Genomic DNA, 22,008 nt, shown 5'->3' on the forward strand with positions numbered 1-22,008 from the left:
GTTTAGGTCACACTCAACAAATTGTTCCTTAATTGAATTGTTAAAATCAATTAAGAAACAATGGGTTCACTTTGAGAATTCCAATGAAACACATTTTTGTTTTTATTTTTCAGAAACAACCTATCAGACTGATGAAATGCAAGGCATATTCTAGGGAAATGATGATGAGTGCATACAAGGCAGTGAAAGATGACCATTTGCCAGTTGATAGAGCAGCAATCATGTATGGTGTGCCAAAACAAACACTGAGGGACAGAGTGTTGAACAAAGTGAAGATCAGCTCAAGGTGGGGAAACGATTCATTATTCACCCATAAAGAAGAAGAACTGCTTGTTAGCCATCTGGAAGGGTTGGCCCAGGTTGGGTATGGCATTAATCGCTCTTAGTTGAACATTCTTGCAGGTGATTTGGCTGTGAAACTGGGTAGACGTTTAACTGACTCCAAACTAAGCAACAACTGGTATTATGCCTTCTTGAGACGATGGACACACAGGCTGAAAGTCATTAAACCAAGGGGTCTTTCATCAACAAGAGCAGCCGCTGTCACACAGGAGAATATTGACAGCTACTTCAGGGATTTGGATGCTATTCTTACCAAGTACTCCCTGAAGTGTAAGCCACATCTAATTTATAATCTGGATGAGACTGGCATTCAGCCAGAGCATCGACCATCAAAGGTTATCACAGGAGTTTCGTCAAGCAAAACTCAAGCTGTCACCTCTCCGAATACAGGCACCACAACCATTATAGCGTGCGTAAATGCGGCCGGAACAGCAAAATAGTATTTTTATTAAATTGTTATGGATCAGTTAATTTCATTCCATCAGTATGTAATGTTTATAATTGTTCTTGTTGTTGTGTAAATAGTAAGTGACTAACAAGTAATTATTGAGTTTATGCACAACAATGACTTTTGCATATTTGTCAATAAAATCAATTGTGAAGATATTTTGCAATTACTGTTTATTGACTTTTCTTGCATTAGCTTTATTAACAGAATTTTGCTGTTTTAATTCTTAATTATTGATCAAATAATGTGTTTGTCATTTAAATTATTTATTGTAATAGAAAATAAAATTGCATATGTATTTCAATAAAATTTTATGATTAATGTTTGAAATAAATAAGTTATAAAACTCACACACACACACACAATAAAACACTTACTTGGTTTGCATATTACATTCAATAAAGAATGTAACCTGCAGTTTATATTGCATTAGTGTGTTTACAGCATGACATATTTGCTTACATACAACAGCCAATCAGAATCCACGACTCAATGAGAACGTATTTCCAAGATGGCCGATTGACATGATGTAAACAAAACAAATAGTTGGAAGTTTTTGTATTCGTTTAAATCAGCGAAAAGTATACAAATTGATTAACAAAGGATTATACTTGTGAAATTAAATCTTAATTGATTTGAACTCTTTAGTTAATAAAATATTTTACCGATTTATACACAATTACCCACGACTTAACAAGGCAATAGCATACTTGTTATCAATCAATAGTGTGTACATTCGTGACTCTATTGCTCCGCTTTTATATAATTTCCCCGACCTCGGCTTATTCGACAATAAACAATGAGAGAAGAGAAGCTTATGTTTCTATATATAAGATTGAGATATATAGAGAGAGATATATAAAGAATAGATATATAGGATGAGATTATGATATAGATATAGAGATATATAGATATAGAAGATATATAGATATAGAGAGATATATATTAGATAGTAAACAGATATATATAGATATATATATATATATATATATATAATATATATATATATATATAGATATATATATAATATATATATATATATATATATATATATATATGTTTAATATATATATATATATATTTGCTTTTCACTGTATTACACACAATCAACAAGATATTTTTACTGTATTGCTTCTCATCTTCTTGTTTCACAAACACTAAACGTTATGAAAGCCCCGGCTACGAATGATAGAGGGATAGATAGTGTGTACTAAAATGTACATTTGTCCGTCCGATTTGGGGTGTGTGGTGTGGTACACGGGAACCAAAACTTTTTCCTAGTTATTTTTTTAAATTCTTTATTCAGTTACTAATTTCATTAGTTATTAACGTATGCATGAACGTGTATTTTTTTCCGGAGTATAGTATATCCCGAAACACAGCGTGGAACCCATCGAAATGATTATCTCAAACTTAATTGTTGGTTTATTTAGCATGTGCGGATAAGCTCAGATAATTGAAAACTTTATACAGAATTCCAAGTATAGCGTAGGCTGGACATTCACACCCGGGTCAATCCGGGTTAGTGGAAACAAATAACATTTTTTACGTGTAAATAAAATTAAACTAAAAGTGATCAACAAAACAAAATAGTGAATATATTAAATAATATAAACCAATTCATGTTTTACATATTTTCATATATATTTTTGCCCTTTAGAATGCTAAAATAAGCAAACAGGATGCATTAAATATATTATGCTCAGGTTTAAATAGAAAAACTCTCTGCTACTATCGCAAACCTAGCCATTAAGGGTGTGTCCAAGTATATAATAAGCATTAAATTCAGGGCTTGATCATCTATTTAAAATGAAATTCTGTCTGAAAATCGCATCTTAAAATATAATTAGGAATTTGTAACTTTTCTTGGATTTCTTGGAAGACTGCTTTTAATATTTAGTTTCAATGGTGTAAGATAAACAAATCCCATCATACACTTGTGTATAATATATAAGTGGCGTTCCATAGTTCAATGTCTTTTGTAAGTGTTGATTCACTGGGATAAATCTCCCTTATTTTAATGCAGTTGTTCCCAAATCATATAAAATCGATCTGGGCCTGACAAAAGAAAACAAAGAGGCAGAGAGCATCATGAGCATATCAACACAAAACCCAGCCATGTGGAGTCCCGCTGACAAGGGACCATATCGATATGTCACGCTACAGGGGAATCCACAAAACGAACAACTCACAGTCTGCGAGGTCGATATCAAAGGACACCTCTAACCAAGGATACCTCGTAAGGATAAGCCTAATAATAACGATATAACAAGTAAATGTTTGGTTAACTATAAAACAATGGTATCTTGTCACTGATGATTACTGTAAGTACATATATTTGTTTGATATAATGCATTCAGTCTAGATACAGGTGTATGAATGCAGTTAATACGTTCATATAACACTAAACATAATTGCAGAAGATAACACAAATTGCTGATCACTCATTTTGAAACAAGGTGAAGACAAGAATACTTAACATGTATATCCTGGATAAAGTAGACAAGATTCACTTCTTGTAAACTATGCTTTCCTTGTGTGTGTTTCAGACTTCCGCGTTATCGCTGGTGTAACCATGTTGAATACCCCTGAAAGTACAGTCTTCAAGGTGGGGAGCAGCATCGAGTGCGCGTTCATCTGTCTGCGTCGAACGGAACAAATGTGTGTGACAGCACAGTTCGAAAAGGCGACGCAGAACTGCGAACTGTTCAACAGATTCGAGCACACCTATGACCCCAGTCATGAAAAAGCAACAATTGTGTTCAAGTTCGCTGCCCGTTTCTTTACATAATAACATTTATTTAAGTTCCCTCCCCACACATTAGTCTTATTCTAAGGTCCTGTCTCCAGAAAACACTAATATGTTAATGTGATTGTTGTCGAAATATTACATTCGGAAATATGTATCATCCTTAAATAAACGATTCCAGAAATATAAATACCGGATACAAATGCGATAATTTCCATTTCATTTTTCTCATGTTCTGAAGCTTTATGGAAATCACACATAATTCTTCAAACTGTGTTTTTGTGTAGAAAGCTTTCATGAAAATATATTGCATTTCTATATTGGGAAATAAATATGTGTTCAATCACTCTGGACTCGTCCAGTCAACGTCTTCATTTAACATACAATGAACGTGGATAAATAAGTAAAAATGGTTAATCGCCGCATCGATTTAAATGCATTTTGGTAATTGATGATTTTTTAAATCGTCATCCGAAACAATAACAGTATATTCACTAATAGTTAAACAATAGAAAAGAAGACAATGAATACGTTTTATCGATTCCTTTCTATAACGGCAATTGTTACTTATTCTTTATACATGAGGTAATGGTCTTTTGTTGCTCTGTTTTGTTCCTTCTATGTTTCACGTGTAGCATGCACAGCACTAAACAAACGCAATAAAAGATAGTTTTAATTTTGTTATATTGTGTCATTTAAATAGGCGAAACATTACTCGAAAAACGATGTCATAAAATGTTGCAGGCCGATTTTTAAATGCTTTTTGAACGTTACAACGCATGTGAATGACTTGATCGAATTTGCTGAGACAAACCTTCGCGTTGGACCAATGAAATCGCTCGTGTATTTAAATTGTCGGCCAGTTAAACACTATGTACCCATTCTATACATAGATGGTGACGTCACTACGTTATTGTCAGTAAGACCGGTGTGTACACAATGCTATGTACCTGTAAACTAAGGTTACAAAAAGGGCTGGACAGTTAGTTTTGCATAAATTAACGGCAAGAACGGTAAAAATGTTTTTTTTTCATACGTTCTATGGAATTATAGTACCGAGGTCCGTGAATTGTGCAGAGAAAATTTCCTTAACTCCGTGAATATTTCAGTTTTGGATCGGGTCATTTCGTCGACCGTGCTATTTCTTAAAATTTTACCCAGCAATTTTTAAAATATTGAAATATATGCAAATTTCCAGAAAGGAGATTCTTTTTTGTTTTTAATAAGACCGAGTTTATTGAAAGCGCTGCTGAATTGATGAAGTAATGGCTATTCAAAGCGATGCTCCTTATGAACGGATCATTTGAGTAGACTACCTACGTGTTGTATTTGATAGTGAATTCTTCTCGTTATAATTTGATTAGTTTTCATTCAAAATGATGTTTTAACTAATTATTACCATAGCCACACGTTAACCACCTGTGGGGTGGACGGTCTTTTGGCATAGCTGTTTAACTCAGCTTTTCACATTAGATGACCTTAAAGGGGCCTTTTCACGTTTGGGTAAATTGACAAAATTGAAAAAAGTTGTTACAGATTTGCAAATTTTCGTTTTAGTTATGATATTTATGAGGAAACAGTAATACTGAACATTTACCATGCTCTAACATAGCCATCATATGCATCTTTTGACGATTTAAAAACCCGACAATTAAAAAGCGTTGCAACGCGAAACAAAATTAATCATTTGGAGATTTCTGTTGTCGTGATATTTTTTGAAACTTCGAGGATTGGTTATATTAAGTATAAAATACACCTATCATTGCATCCGGAAGGATGGCCGAGCGGTCTTTTTGGGAGACTTTTTTTAAATCCAGGACTCAAGGGGTCAGTGGTTCGAGCCCTACTGGGGGTTACTTTTTTCTACTTTTAATTTTATTCTTGATTTTTTACTGGAGCTTTTTATATCCAATGTTAAAATTTATCAATATAAAGCATTTAATTACAAACTTCAAAACATGCCAAAATCTGTGAAAAGGCCCCTTTAACATAACGCCAGCAGACCTGAATGAATACACTTTATTCATGCAATAGGCTGCTTTGAGGATATTTGTATATACGAACACTTTTATGCACTTTAATAAACGTGTACTTGTTAGCGAACATTTCACGCAGTGTATATGTGACGTTCGAGTAAAGAAAGAACTGAACAGTTCTTACATCTTTATTTTGAATTTAATAACTTAAAAACGTTAATTTTGAATTTGAGGTTTATTTCAGAATATGATACCAACAAAGGTTACACATATCTTATAGCATTGGAACGTTATCTGAGTTAGTATGGTTGATTTCCTCAGTAATATATTTACAAACATAGTGACGGTGATGTCCGTTTTAACAACAAAACAATGGTTAATAAATAAAGGTTTAACATATTTGTGAGTATAAGTGGATCCAAAGTTTATTTTCATTGTTACAATTTATTAAGAAGAAAAACAATGTTGATGTAGTTAGAATTAAAGAAATTATTTGGAACATAGAGAACCGCTAGTTATTTATTTCGTGTGTAGTTTTATAGTTATCAAGGAAGTTAATTTTCTAATTGCATGTATTGGACAGACTAGTGAAAAATGAGTAGTGTCTTCTATTTTTCCGAATCGACAAAGTTGCGATGGAACCAGATTTCTAATATATTTATGTTAATTGAGAAAACTATAGTGTGTTCTGAGACGTATGTGCAGCACTTGCTGTATTTGCTTACAATAATATAACAATGTATTACTACGTGATTGGTTAAAATCAAGGGCTTTTTAAAAACCATATATGTTATCAACAGGCTTTGTTTTGTCTGGAAGTGAATTCGAAGTAGAAATTGTTGAGGACAAGAAGGAATGTTGATACAGAGAAGTCATATCCCGAGCAACATCTAAGTGGGTTGAATTACGTAAAGATTTGTTAAAAAGCTCGCCAACTGATTGTGGAGAAAGTAAGGACAAAATACTGGACTTAGATCTTGGGCCATTTTGAAGATAAAAACGAGTTTCTACTTGCACCTTCTTGTGCCAAGAGTTTCCCCAGCAACCATCGTAAGGAAGTAATCTTGAGGACATAAGATTGACACAGCTGGAGAAAAATGCGGGAAGCTTCAGTTTGAAGTGTATTTAACCTTGTTTTATACATACAATTATCCCATACAACATCGGCATATTCTAGAATAAGTCGAATAAACGTGAAAGAAATTATTTTAAGAGATCTTCGATCAAGGCGAAAACAAAGCTTGTTTAAAATGTTCATCCGTGACCAGGCCTATACTGTTAAACACCAAATTTGTTGATGTCAGCTTCCATCATTTGGCAGAATGAAGCCTAAATGATTGTGACTATGGAGTATCGTACATATGAATAGGAATATGATAGGTTTGTCCCTTTACGCGATATAACAAGTGATGCCGACATAAATATATTAAATTTTATCAACCATGTTTAGGCCCATCTTTCAATTAGGATCTTAACATCCCTTAACATCAGGAAACCCTTAATATTATTATTATTATTATTATTATTATTGTTATTATTATTATTATTATTATTATTATTATTATTATTATTATTATTATTATTATTATAATTGCTATTATACCGGATTTATATAGCGCCCTTTTCATGCAAGAATGCACGTTCAAATGCGCTTTACATAAGAACATATGACGTATCGCAGATACGAATACATTTTGCAACACTGTTCCAAAGAAATCGATCAAAACTTCTAAATTATACTATAACACTACTCTAGTATACCTATACTATAAGTACTACGTAAAAACATGCACAGTAACCATATATTAGAAAGATCAACAAGACACTATAAAACTACCCTATGTGTATAGCTATAAGACAATTAATGAAACAATAAAATCTAAAACGTACACTATAAGTACTAGATCTACGTAAAAAAACAACATGCACAGTAACCATAGATTAGAAAGATCAGCTAGACAGAACAGAGACAAAACAGAGAAAAGGGTAACGTCAGGATCCCATTACCACGAGTCCACAAACCTCCAAAGGAATAATTATGCTTCCTCGAAAAGGTTTAATTCAAGTTCATGCTGATTGATTCATATTTTATCAGTTGACACAGCTTTTGAATCTCTTGACTCCAGCGTATCTTAATTCTCAGCTGCCAAAGTAACTCTGAAATTTTTGAATTCTTGTTGTCGTCGTACAAATGTCTCCGCGATTAGCAGTGGGAACACCAACGATGCTTCGGCACAAATCTGAAATATCAGATAATAAAATATAATATATAGAAAATCAACCATGACATAAAATTAAAATTTTTAATATTGAAACACAAAAGCAAATGGGCTAAATTGTCGCACAAGAAGAACGCGAATGAAATATCAAACAATACCGAAGTCAGACACTGCACATTTACTATAATGGCCCTTTAAGATGACTTTGTGATTAGGGTAATACATAATTGTGCACTGTCAGGTTTATTATAATTATTTTTATACTATATTACTATTAGGTCTACCGGCCACTTGTATGTTATTATCAGCATTTGCTTGCAAATTCCTGTCAAACATCCCCCCCCTTTGATAATTGTTCAGGCATACAATTATTTTAACTTGTGACTACAGTGAAAACTGAGTCTACTTGAATAGCCTCAGTTGTAATTGTATTTTTTATAATCAACCTATAACCCCTGGCAAATTATTTTCATAGATATAGTTGTGTTATGCAACTGTAAAAGCCGCCCCTCTCCCTCCCCCATGCTTCGAACTTCGGGCTTGGGTTATGATTAAACCATAGAATACGTATTTTTTCTTCACCTTTACGGGTGTGGCGGTTTTCCGTATCTTGCCCCATGACACGGCCTCGTCTGGGCTCGCGCCCGAGTCACTACCATCAAACTCCGACGACGTGTTCAGGTAGACAGCAAAGTCTGCACCATTTCTCTGAAACCAAGCATGAAAAAAATTGTGGTTGTGTTTTTTTATCTGGAGTCAGGTTTGTTATAAGAGGCTTTCCCCAGATAAGTGGGGTATTTTAGCAAACACTTAAATTATGCAAATAACTTTCAACTTAATAGGCAGGAAAAATATATTTCTTTTCAGAAAATATCACGAGATGTTATTGGGCAACATGGAAACAATAAATAGCTCAGCTACTTGACAAAATCACTTCTTTTTGTATCAATGCAGATAATGATACGGAATGAGAAAGTTAAAAAAAAATGTTTTGTTGACACAATAATCATGCTTTAGTTAGGATCGAACTCTACCTGTAATTTTCGTGAAATCATACACCACATTGTACCCTCTGATCGCTTTTGTAAAATAGTGTAACTATTTTAAAATTCATCGCATGTATGCGAGTGTTTAAAGAAGAAATTTAATTTTCAATAAACCCGGAAGGCGATGTTCAGTTTTTTTATGTTATTTTATAGGCATTTTATGTGTGATACTTCATAACATTAACCATCAGCTTGATACTTAATTTGTGTTGACTATTTTCATTTCGATCGCGTTGCGGTTGCACATGCGATTTCACATTGACAGTGTGTGTTTCTTAAACGTATAAATCATCTGACTGGCATGATAACTGTGTTGCAAAATAATATTACCAATTTATTTACATTGTACGTGTGTTGCTCAATCGCTGTTATCATTAGATTGGAATAAAATGTTCGTTTCTTTGTCAAATTTACAATTCGATATGTTTTATCATATTTTGATGCTTCATCGCATTTATTATAAGATTAGCATTGCAATTGTGGTACGTATTCACATTTACCATCATATTGGCGTTGCACGTGTGGTGTTTAATCAATCCTGCTCCAACAATGATCATCCCCGTGTTTGATGACTGGATTGCTATGGAGTTAATGGCTCTTATGTCTGCAAATTAAATTCACAAATTTAGTGGAAATATTTGGATTATGAACTTATCCGTGGACGAGTAGCTTATGAATCCATGATAACTCATGTATGCTTGATAAATTAGTGATATGTAATATAAACCTGCACCTTAATGTGCACATTACTTCTCAGGTATCGAAATTATAATATACAATGGTTAAAACAAGTTCTATTTCCATCTTTTCCCTCTTCATATGGATATCTTTGAGCATAATTTCATGGATGCATTTTCTTTTTTTTATGTTTTAATTGGCTTTGTTCTAAAGTACGACAAACATATGCGGAAATGATGCGATAAATTGAATACCTTGCTAAGGTCGAATATAGGTCAGTTTATTTGTTCGGAAACTTAAAATAAATCGCTCTTTAAAACTTCTATGTTACCTCTCTTTATCCTCGCCAAATAATCTAATCTGTATTCACCAATTAAGTAGTGATCCTGGCTTCTGTTTTCCAAGTAGCAGGTACCAAGGACGACCAGACAGAAAGTATGCATTTTGGTATGATTGAAACTGTGTTTTTTTTTCGGGTAAAGTTTGTACTCTTTCAATCAAGGGATCCGCAGCGGTTTTATGATCAAACGTGTTATTGAAATATATTGTACTTGCAAGATATATACAGCATTTGCATATAATAGATACACAACAGTCATTGTTTGGAACTTTTTGTCTCACGTCCACGACCGAGATGTGTATAAGTGGTTTTCGTGGTGACGTTAGCAAAAGCAGACTGTGTAGATTGAGCTTTATTAACAGCATTTTACGGATACCCCACACGAGTATTGAATACTAAATTCGTTTAAAAAAGAAATACGCAAAATGAAACATTTGAAGATACACGCGTTTTTCTTCATATATAACGGTTTTGTTATGTTATTTTAAAAGCTCAAACAATATCATTTTTATTTCTAACCTTAATATGTAGCTAAAACATCTTCGCAAAATGTATAGTTGGCATAGTTATATTTCGATACAGTAATGTGAAGATATCTCATTTTATCCTGCCTCAGTTGCAAACATTGACCAAATAAAGCAGGGTCGGATAAACTAGTTGATATCCGGCAGTACATCACGTGACCGTGATCTAACCGTAAGTATGTATTCATACGCGCCGATTAACATGTTCTAATATTTGACCTTTGAAATTTATTGGAACGCATCATGAAAGTTATCGTTATATTATATATCATCATTTTTATCTTCTTAAAAATATATTGCCGATCCAGACTTCCGTATTTATCATGTTCATTTACTTGATTACGCAATTTTTGACGTATCTAGTGTGACGTCATTTCTCTGACAAAACATACTATCTAGTTTCTCTCAGGATTTTAGGGACAACAATTTTGACGTGGTGATTTTAACAGTATTTTTTAATATTTTAAAGCATCGAACGAATCATAAACGATTTTCGGAGTGTGTGTTTGTCATTCATAAGTGTTAACTTCGATAGGAATAAAATAATTCGCTACGACAGGATTACGGTTTCGTTAATCGGGTTTTGGGTCAGAATGGTAAGCATTCGATACAAACGCTATCAAAAAAGAGTGTGGTTTAAAATACATTCCGATAATAGAGATGGAAAAACAGAAAATGGATTCCGACAAAGGGATGGAAGAACAGACAATGAATGTGTATATCGTTGTACATTTATTGTTATAAGCAAAGGATTAAAGTTGTCATTAAGGTAAATAAAATTTAGTTTTTGTTTTGCTGATGCATTTTGATTTCATTTTTTTACCAAGAAAAATATCACATTCTACAATCGGTAGTTATTCGGTCGTCAGGAATGTAGGAGGCCCGACAAGAATAATTATATTGTTATGTAAATTAATCATTTGTCTTTGATAAAATGTGTCAACGGCATGAAGCAGGATAAATCGAATACATGGTTGGTGCCGAGATGGAGAAAGTTTATCCGGTTCGGCCCGAAAAAAGAAATAGGGCTCGCTAAAGCTCGCCCTATTTTCTTTTTCTAAGCCTCACCGGATAAACTTTCTCCATCTCGGCACCAACCATGCATTCTCTATAACTTTTCAAAACAGTTGAATGGTGTTCTCAAAGTCGAGAAGGCGCTTTTGTTAACACTTTCCAAATGTCGTTAAATTACACTTAAAAATATTGCCCCAGGCCAAAAGGAAAAAACAGATCGTTATGAAATATACGTTTTTACTTGCTTGTTATAAAAAAGTGGGTATAAGAAACACTCACCGTTATGCTATGTTTGCGCCGTTTGAATATTGAGTAGGGCAATTAAAGAAATCAGAACATGTTACTTCACAAAATGTTGCCCATTTGATTTAGTTATGTTTTATACAGTATAATATGTGTAACTTTAATCTATACAGAAGGTAATGCATTCGAATATTAGTCATATTTAAATCATTTATAATACTGTTAAAATTGTATGATATTTATTCGTTCCTTACTAGTATCTAAGACGTTTAAAATACTTGTCTGCTAAAGTATTTACCTTCTATGATGTCTAGTACGAGACCGGGTTTTTTGAAGGAATGAAAGAAGAACTGATCCCCCAAGGAGCCGTCTGTGAGTGCCGGAGAGAACACGGGAATGCTGTTCTTGTGGGCCCAGTAGTAAACAGAGTCCGGGTGATTGATCTCCTTGCCCAAGCGGTCTATCATACGAGACGGCGTCCATAGTGTACCCTTAATGCAGGACGAATATGTAAACTAATCTTTAAAATAGATGCATATACTCAACATTAGAAACATTCATTATTTTGGGCATTGGCCGAATACCCAACACATGAAGAATGTTACGTCATTGGTATAGTTATTAAAAGTTTACATTAATCTAGTTGTGTTATGACATCTTTTTATGGTCAATATCAATACACAAACAATATGAGTTACGTCGAAAATTATTATTTTTTAAATGCGTCACTATAGTTGTAAGGTACTATTCAACCTATTCATATGCCTATCGAATAAGCGTTTCCGGAAGTCATCATGACTTTTCTAATGGAAAATGTTTTAGAATCTCATTTCATATTGATGACATCATGTTCGTATCAGGCAACAATAACTCCATTTGTCATTGAAAGCATATGTATCAAATTAAAAACACCTTAAAAGTTTTCGCAAAAATGACAGCGACCTTATATATTTATAATAGTTGTTTTACACGTTATTCAACGTAAATCATAAATAAAAAACTTTTTTTTCTAAAGAAACAATATACCACGCTTTTCTGTTCTTCTAACATAACGTCTAGGATTGGCATCATCCAGTCATGAAACTTGCAGTAGTTGTCGTTGGGAACAAGTAGATTTCCTGTGCGATTGATACCCTTGTCTCTAAGCATTCTGCCACTCAGGTTGAAATCCCCCATATAAGTCGGCGCCATGCACTTGATGAAGTCCTCTTCTACGCCACCCGCGGTCGTGACTATGCAATCAACCTTTGGTGCGATATTATATGTATCGTCTTAACAAAAGTCTTAACAGTTATTTCTTAAAATCACTAGTAAATTCGAAAATAACATAATTTCAATATATAGTCCACCATTTTTTTCCTGTATTTATCACAGTTTATCGGTTAATGAACAATAAATCAGATGTCTGTTGTTTGGGAATAAACACTTTGATTTTGGTTATGTTAGTGAAAAAATCAGGAATAATAATTACCGAGTAGTTTATAGGTTGATAAAAGGGATTATGATAAAATATTCAGATTTGACGAAGTCTGGTAACTAATTTTGCAACTGTTAATACAGCAACATTAAATTTTTATGCTTAGCACTGGAAATAGCTTTTGCATGGTTAATTGAGTGACTATACAATGATGAAAATACTGTGCGTCTCAAGAACATTTATACAAAACATAAAATAATCAAAGCGCTGAAGGCACCGTAGGTGTTCTCTGTTGTAAAATGTCGTCCTTGATTAGCTTGTGCGCATTGCACAGGCTAATCAGTATGCACAGGCTAATCTTATTTGACTTGCATTAAGCCCCGTTTTTCCTGAAAGCAGCCAATATGTACAGATTTCAATGATAAACACTAGACTTGCCAATCTCGTCTCACAAGCTGTCAAACACTGTTAGTCATATCAACCCTCTGCAGTGTACCAGTGGTGAAGTATTTAAAGGCAAGTGTGGTGGTTATCTTTTCTAGAATACGCTCTATATATCATTAATTTTGTCGTCTGCTGCAACAGGCAGTGGTTGTCTTTCCATACCGTACCTAAGGCTTCTAAGCACATACTAATTTGCAAAATATGGTCTGTAACATTAGTGTGAGCTAACGCTCACACTAAAAACCACCGACTACAATTGCCGATGGTTTACTAGACATTAACCCTATTTTTGGACCCGATTACTTCATTTACGCGGATTTTTCAAAGGTCATTCAGTCTTCCGCTTATTGTTATAATACGCCCTCCTTGTGACGGTATGTATTTAAGAAACACTATGTGAGCATTATCGGCGGCTGACCAGGTGGATGGGAAATAAGGCGGGAGACACATTCACTATTCCCGCTCTCTAAGTCGTACAATTTTCATCTGATTTTATCCAACCTTTCTGCAAATATTTTGACACATTCTAGACAGTTTAATAACTAGCCACTTTGCACCTGGTACTAAAGATTCATTGTCATTTTTATGCAAAACATGATGCAAAAATAGCAATTTTCGCATTCCCAGGAATACAGTTTTCATCGCATCTTCTCAAAACGTTTTGCAAACGATCATAAAAAAGCGCTGTTTAAGCTCTAATGACTTGCCTAAATCACACTGAGTCTAGCGTGTATTTTTATCAATGCCATGTTTCTAAACACATACACAACGTTGCGGCTCCTACCAACCATTTTGTGTTGAACGAGAAATCGGATAATTTCCCGAACTCCCGCCGAGATCATGTTCGAAGTGTAGCTGAGAAAGATGGTGCAGTTTGTCTTTTCTCGGTAGGTTTGCTGGGAGTTACATTCTATTGTGTGTTCCTGGGACAATGGACTGAGTTTGCACGAGATCTGGAGAAAACAAAAGAGACAACTCAACCGCATTTGCCTATTTAATATTTATATAACAAAACGATGCATAACCATCATTTCGGGTAATAATAATCGATTGTTAAAAAACTGTAAAAAGCGAAAACAGATTTTTTCGAAACACCCTTTAAAATCGAATCGAAGTTACGTCTACAAAACACGTCTTGTGCTTTACTGTATTATTTTACAAATAACGTTCATGCATGCATTACTTCATTTATGTTTCATAAATAATAATTTTACGACTTCTTTTTCTCCGATTGCACGAAAATTGTCATTGGTTTAATTTTATATAAAACAAAAAACACTTTACTCTTAGCGCATGTTTAATAGTTCTACAATCTTTTAAGCTAGCGTTCAGTAGTTATTATATCCGTTTTTATATCAAATTGTTGCCATAAAAAACATTTAAAAAGTATTCAAGCCTAACCATTCGGTTAATCTCTTCCACTGCTTTGCCAAAGTTCTGTGCCTGGAATCCTGATGTCATGTAAGTCTGCAACAGCCTGTGGTAGTCCAACCCTTCATTGAAGTCATAGCCTGAAGACACACACAGATTAAATGCGTTAATTTTAGGAAGTTCCTTAAAATTTCCGAGAATATTATGTGTTTTTAACTTTTTTTACGTTTAAATGGTTAAAACAAGTAAATATTCGTAATTAATTAATGTCTTATTATTTTTTAAGCAGAACATTTAAACATTCGCACTGAAAAATGCGTATAAAGAAGATTCCCCTGAGGAGCTATGCAAATACCGGCCCAGTTTATAGTGAGCTTTTTTGTTTATACCGGCCCGGTTTATAGTGAGCTTTGTTGTCAATACCGACCCAGTTTATAGTAAACTTTGTTGTCAATACCGTCCCAGTTAATAAGGAGCTTTGTTGTCGATACCGGCCCAATTTATAGTGAGCTTTGTTTTCGATACCGGCTCAGTTTATAGTGAGCTTTGTTGTCGATTACGGCCAAGTTAATATGGAGATTTGTTGTCGATACCGCCCCGTTTTATAGCGAGCTTTGTTGTCCATACCGACCCAGTTTACAGTGAGCTTTGTTGTCAATACCGACCCAGTTTATAGTTAGCTTTGTTGTCAATACCGACCCAGTTAAAAGGGAGCTTTGTTGTCGACACTTGCACAGTTTATAGTGGGCCTTGTTGTCGATATCGGCCCAGTTTATAGTGAGCTTCGTTGTTGATATCGACCAAGTTTATAGTGAGCTTTGTTGTCGATTCCGACCGAGTTTATAGGGAGCTTTGTTGTTAATACCGGCCCAGTTTATAGTGAGCTTTGTTGTTGATACTTGCCCAGTTTAAAGTTAGATTTGTTGGTGATACCGAACCAGTATAAGTGAGCCTTGTTGTCGATACCGGCCCAGATTATAGTGAGCTTTGCTGTTGATACCATCCCAGTTCACAGTGAACTTTGTTTTCGAAAAATCTCATCAGTTTCACTCAAACGTCTAATTGAGGTATATTACTGTGTTAGTGTTGTTCGGTTGAACTTAAGATATTCATGTTTAAGTTTGATATGCTGATCCAATCTTGTTGAGAACTTATGATGCGCAATGTGAATTGATTCACCAATAACAATTGTATATTGTCCTTTTTTAGCAGTATCGCAATTTCGTCGTCAAATGTGCAACATATTCCTTTATACCATAGCCAAGAAGAAAGATATTGTAAAGTCAATAAATGAAGAAAAACAATGTGTTAATTGTCAGTGTCTGTTCAATTGTATATACATCCAAGTTGGGTTTGCAATTCTTTGTGCACTGAAAGTACTATCTGTCTTGCTCGTTTTATTCTTGAAAAGAGCGGTTTCTGTTAGCGGCTCCATACCTTTAATAATAGGTGTCCCGTTTGGAATAGCCTCACTTTTCAGCAGAACAGCATCAGTGGCTAGACTAGGTGGCATATTACCATTCTCTGCTGAAAAAGTATTGATTTACCTTTACCTTTTTGACCAATTCTTCCGTCAAGAGAAGAAATTTTATTCATGCATTTAAAAACTGGCAAAAAGTATGAGATTCGTGAATAAGGATCATAAAAACGGCTTCTGAACTGTAAAAGCAGTGAAAGGACTAGGTCTAGGAAAAATGGTCGGTAAAATGGCATCTAGAACTTACAAAGAATATGATAACTTAGGTCTGAGAATATTGGTCGGTAAAATGGCCTCTAGAAATGATAAATAATATTATTACTTAGGTTTTAGAATAAAAGTCGGTAATATGGCTTCCAGAAATGATACAGACTATGATAACATAGGTTTGAGAATAATGGTCGGTAAAATGGCCACTAGAACTATTAAAGCAGTGATATACCAGGTCTAAGAATAATGGTCAGTAAAATGGTCTCTAGAACTGATAAAAAATATGATAGCTTAGGTCTTGGAATAGTGCTCAGTAAAATGGCTGCAGAAGATGACCAACAAACAATAAAAGGTTTATCAAAATAGTCAGAAATGACCTATTCAGATGGTAAAACAGTATATGGTTCGGAAAACTCTTATCCGAAGCTGGCAAAATAGTATGAGGTTTATGGAAAGTTGTTAAAAACTGACATCAGGAGCTGGTAAAACATTATGAATTAATTTGGAATGGACAATGACATCTGCACCTATTTAGTAAGAAGTTCCGTAAAATAAGCTACTGAAATCGTATGCGTTCTGTATGTATGACTCTGCCAATGGTGAACTCGTAACACAGTACGAGGTCCAGGCAAAATTATACAATGAGTAGCTGAAATGGCGTATGATATCCAGGACAATATAAATATATATCGACTCTGGAGGGGTTAAAACAGTATATAGTCAATTTTAAATGGCTACCACTAGATGGCTCAGACCAAAGGTCGCTAAAGTGAGATTTGAAGGAACTGCAACTATATGCGTTATTGTGTAATTAATGCCACTTCTGATCCTTCGTTAAAATAGGACCGAATTTTTAAACATGATGTGATAACATTATAAACATTATGTCCCCCATATATTTGACCTTTGACTTTGAAGGATGACCTTTACCTTTCACCACTTAAATTGTGCAGCTCCATGAGATACACACGAATGCCAAATATCAAAATTGCTATCTTCAATATTGCAAAAGTTATGGCCAATGTTAAAGTTTGACGCAAACAAACCAACAAACCAACCAAAAAACAGACAGGGAAAAAACAATATGTCTCTCAGTGTAGACTGGGGGACATAAAATATCATAAAGAGCCAAGATTGTTTCAAATGTTTTGATTCTTTAATTTGAAAATGTTTCATTATGCCATGTAAAATACGATATGTCGTTTATGTTTTTCAACATTTCGAAGCCACATACGAGCTCAGACAAGATAGGGAAATGATAGTTTTTGTAATTATATGATCAGTGGAGACTCCCAGAATGTTCCAAAACTTTCACTGCAGTCATATACAAAAATGTCCCGACCTCTGGCGGTCACGATTTGGAGAGGACGAATTTGATTACAATACGTATTCTGACATTCAGTAAGATAGAACAACGTGTGATATATTAAGTGCTTTTGCATTTATTTTGCATACTGATCTAACTTTTATCCTTAAAACCTATTTCGTACACTGATCATGAGCGATGCGATCATTTGGTCAATTATCCGGACCAGACCAAGAGAAAATACATAGACCTAAAGAGTTTTCACAAGATAAATGAAGACATAGCACGACGATTGACGAACGAAGAACAACGTCATCAAAGCGATCAAAAGAAATGTCAGAATGAGGACGTTGTGGCCATGTGAGCTCAAATTAACATATGGTTAGCTTTTAAACAGTCGTTGAAAGTTTTTGGATCAGGTTTAAAAAAAGGACTGTATAAAAAACAGTTTATTATGGTATTCCATAAAGAATTACGGATATGGATCATTTGCAAATATGTTATTAAATATAAGCATACCAGTTAAATTTAATTTCTATGATCACCTTATTGTAAAGATATATATCCATATAATAAATGATATTCCAACAGAAGAAACCAGTAGTAACAACATTTAAAATGTGTTTACCGTTAGGATTTTTTTCCATTGTTGTTCAACGTTACGCTAGGAAATTGTCAAGAACTGAAAAATAAGAAAAAACTTGATTCAGCTATTAATAAACGAAATAAACTGAATTAAAATCGCAATTTTATTGAACAAATCAAATGAATAAATACATTGTATATAAAAATCCACCTGCGCTGGAACAAAAGATTCAAGTTTAGGTGTCCTAACTTTACTGAACATCCAATCATGATTATCACTTATGGCAAGTTCTTAGACCCATCCATTCTCGACAAAAATATGCTAAACACAAATATATCACGCTGACCACTCGCCCGCTCGTCCGCCCTTTCCGCCCGCCCGCCATTACGGCCGCTTTCATAGGGGGGGGGGGGGGCTTCAAAAGAAAACAGTACTACATTGATAATAAACATATTTATCCTTACAATTATTCTTAACAAAAAAATCAAGTTTAATGCTATCATTTGCACGAATTAAAAAAGGTTTACAATTATTCCATAAAATGCAGTCCTTTTCGAAATGTCAATACCATATGTCTATTAAAGTATAGGGACATTTTGACCAAGTTTCATAGATAATGAGATATACATATGGTTTCTAGAGTGGTTATAAGGTTGATCTAAGATTTGAGGTTTCTGTATGCTTATCGTAAAGATTCAAACTTTTCCAATACTTTAAGATATGACTCATTGAACTTGTTTTTTGAACGCAAGTAGCCCAGATTTCAATTAGGCTTAGTTATTCTAAAAATGAACATTCTGGAAACGCTTCAAGAAAAGTGAACATACGACAGGCCTTTAGCATGATAACAAGGTTTTCAATTATTTGACATTATATAATCTTGTTTTAGACTGACGTAACCAACATTTGAACTCGGCTTAGCTATTATCAATATAACCAATATGACACAGTTTCATCAAAATAACGATCTTAAATTTGAAGACACACGAAGTACGACATAGGTGACACGAATCTCGAGACCGGACGCTGGACTGACCACATATACACTACGTCTAGCGCGATTACTGCCTTCCGCCACTCATCAACGTGATTCAGCCCAGCGTGGAAACGACTTTCGTCACCGCAATACACTGTGGCACATTGTGGGACGCAGTGATTTCGCCGTGGAAAATCGCGGTGACAGGCTCGATCAAATATGTTGATAAGAACGGTGGCATTATCGGGCAATAAATCTCACGGTGTACCACCGCGATAACCGTCATCGTTTTTTTAGGTGAATTACAGGTTTATGTGAATAAACATGTACATTAAATTGTTTGCATGTGTATTTAATTCTTCGTATTAAAATCATAATTTGTTTCAATATTTTATATTATATATACCCTCTTTATAGAATCATTTGACATGTCTTACATCGAGCGTGAGTATTGATTGCGTTTCATGCTTCATGTTCTGTTTATTTGTTTCTGCATGACATTTCACTTGCTGTTTTTATAAGCATTTCGAAAATGACTGCTCCCTTGCGTACATATAAAGCTAGCCTCCAATTGCATTAACAGATGTTGCGTGTACTTTGATATCAGACTATTTCAGTGATTGTCCTGATTATATTGTGACATATTGTGCTTAGAATACATTTCTAAATTTGAGACATCGGCAGTAAGTATTTAATTAAGTGATATAAAAGTATCAAAATCATGCGAAACGATCATTTGTGATGCTGGCGAGTGACAGTTTGTACCTGTGCATTGTTAATAACAAGTTAATTTCAATACTTATGTTAACACTGTTTACGAAGGAATCTTTACACGATGATCACTATTGATTTACTTATAATATGTAAATCGATATTTATCATAACATTAATGTTCATATCATTAAATAAAACGTGCAAATCTTCGATTCGATTGATGAACATGTAAATCACTGTTTGATAAAATGTTCATGTATATAGAATATATGAAATGTTGATAAGAAATCGCGGTGAATTAAACGAGTCATAATATCATATCGAGTCTTTTAAAAAGCTATTTAACTTTTTGATCCAATTATGACCAAGAATATGTTGTTGTTTTTTCGGAAAATAAGGATGTAATAACAACGATGACGAGACTTTTTTTTTAATTTATATCATTAACATTTATTAAAATACATACAAATTACATATATGAGTTTTTAATATATGTATTAACATTTTTATAGTTCATTTCCCGTATAAAAGTACGAATACAATGGTTGTTTACTTTTTTAAATGATGGGAATTTTGATGTCTACATCATTTTACAATATCATTTACTAAGCCCGACATGGAAGGTAGCCATTAAGCGGTATATGGTCCAGTTCTTCACGGAGGTCAGTATTGATGAGGACTACAGGTCACAGAAATTAATGAAATTCTGCGCCGTCCAGTAAGGCAACTTCGATGGGATGTACATCCTCTAGAACATCTGGACAACCTTTCACCAGGACTTGATAGGCCATTGTTTCTATTTTAACCGTCTGTAAATAAACGGGATGTAAATACATGTACATTTTAATTATGTCCTTATTTATTTGATTTAGTTTGATTCTGTATGTATGCTTGTGTGTGTGTACGACTTTACACGTATGTGCTTATGTATATATGCATGTTTTTATGTTAATTGTGTTAAAAATAGAATGAAATAAAAAAAAATGCAAAAAAATTATCAAGCGAAGATGTTTCGTTGTATTCGTATGTAAATTGCGTATAAATAAAGTTCAGTTTTATCATCGTGTTAATCCTTGACACATGTGTTTAGTTTTCCTATGCAGCTTTGCATTAATTACTGCATAAATCACGAAGGTATATTCGATTCAATACATGTAACAATAGAATCAGAAAATAACTAAAATAGTCTAATATCAAATTATATGTACATGTAACATGTTTATATGTAATTATTGGCAAGCTGTATGCAAAACAAACGAGAAAGCATTTTCAAGATGTAAACAGAAAAAAATCTTAAAATAAACATTAAGCAAAACTTCATGCAGAAACTATAGATTTACCTGTAATCATCGCAAACCACCGTGGCCACGTTGGTCCATCGCGATCGCGATAGTCCACCGTGAGATCGATTCCCCGATTCTCCGATATATAAACTGTCAACGAAAGTTCAGTTTTGGTGCAATTTCCAGCTGTTAATTTTTTTTATTTGTTTTAATTATAATTTGTCCGGTATGGTGACCACCAACCAAACTCACATGCGCCGGGAACGGGAATGAGAAGCGAGCGTGCTAACTACTGCGCTAGCCGGACAGCCAATGCCAGATGATGTTTAATTACATGTTCATTTATAATTAAAGGTTAAACGCTCGATACGCAGTTTACCGTATCCAAGTACGAGATGCGATTGGATGTGATACTCAGGGACCCAATCGAGACTTCACCATATGTCCGCCATGTTGAGCCATATAGATTCATCAGATGAATGGTTTACTTGACTCGATTTGTATACCCACACCTATTTAACATGTTTTAAATGTAAAGCAATTACTACACTCCGTTTCAGACAAAAAGATGTATGTATTTAAAAAAAACACATCATAAATGCACAGCCCAATTTTATGAAGAACTGTCCGCGAAAAGAAAAATGA

The 22,008-nt window shown here is 34.2% G+C and overlaps 1 protein-coding gene across 2 annotated transcripts; it reads right to left on the reverse strand.

Moving 5' to 3' along the window:
- Nucleotides 1-5,787: 5,787 nt before the first annotated feature.
- On the reverse strand, nt 5,788-18,486 carry LOC127853342 (probable deoxyhypusine synthase). 2 transcript variants are annotated; one of them, XM_052387803.1, is made up of 9 exons: nt 18,433-18,486; nt 16,249-16,335; nt 14,842-14,951; nt 14,229-14,393; nt 12,606-12,824; nt 11,878-12,070; nt 9,281-9,384; nt 8,317-8,442; nt 5,788-7,755 (listed from the first exon to the last, which is right to left on the reverse strand). In XM_052387803.1, exons 1-9 carry the CDS (start codon nt 18,449-18,451, stop codon nt 7,648-7,650), a joined length of 1,131 nt encoding a protein of 376 aa, XP_052243763.1. In that variant the 5' UTR covers nt 18,452-18,486; the 3' UTR covers nt 5,788-7,647. The 2 variants fall into 2 exon arrangements, with proteins under 2 accessions (XP_052243763.1, XP_052243754.1); XM_052387794.1 differs by having other exon boundaries at nt 16,249-16,338.
- Nucleotides 18,487-22,008: the final 3,522 nt, after the last annotated feature.

This window comes from Dreissena polymorpha, chromosome 1, assembly GCF_020536995.1.
Source record: "Dreissena polymorpha isolate Duluth1 chromosome 1, UMN_Dpol_1.0, whole genome shotgun sequence".
NCBI classification, from domain to species: domain Eukaryota; kingdom Metazoa; phylum Mollusca; class Bivalvia; order Myida; family Dreissenidae; genus Dreissena; species Dreissena polymorpha.

Bases quoted from the DNA above. Each gene is read 5' to 3' on its own strand.
- LOC127853342 (XM_052387794.1), bottom strand. The intron at 14,952-16,248 runs GTATGGAGCCGC...GTGTGTCTTCAG, and splicing joins CGGGACACCTATTATTAAAG to GCTATGACTTCAATGAAGGG. The intron at 12,071-12,605 runs GTATATTGTTTC...TCCTGCATTAAG, and splicing joins TAGAAGAACAGAAAAGCGTG to GGTACACTATGGACGCCGTC.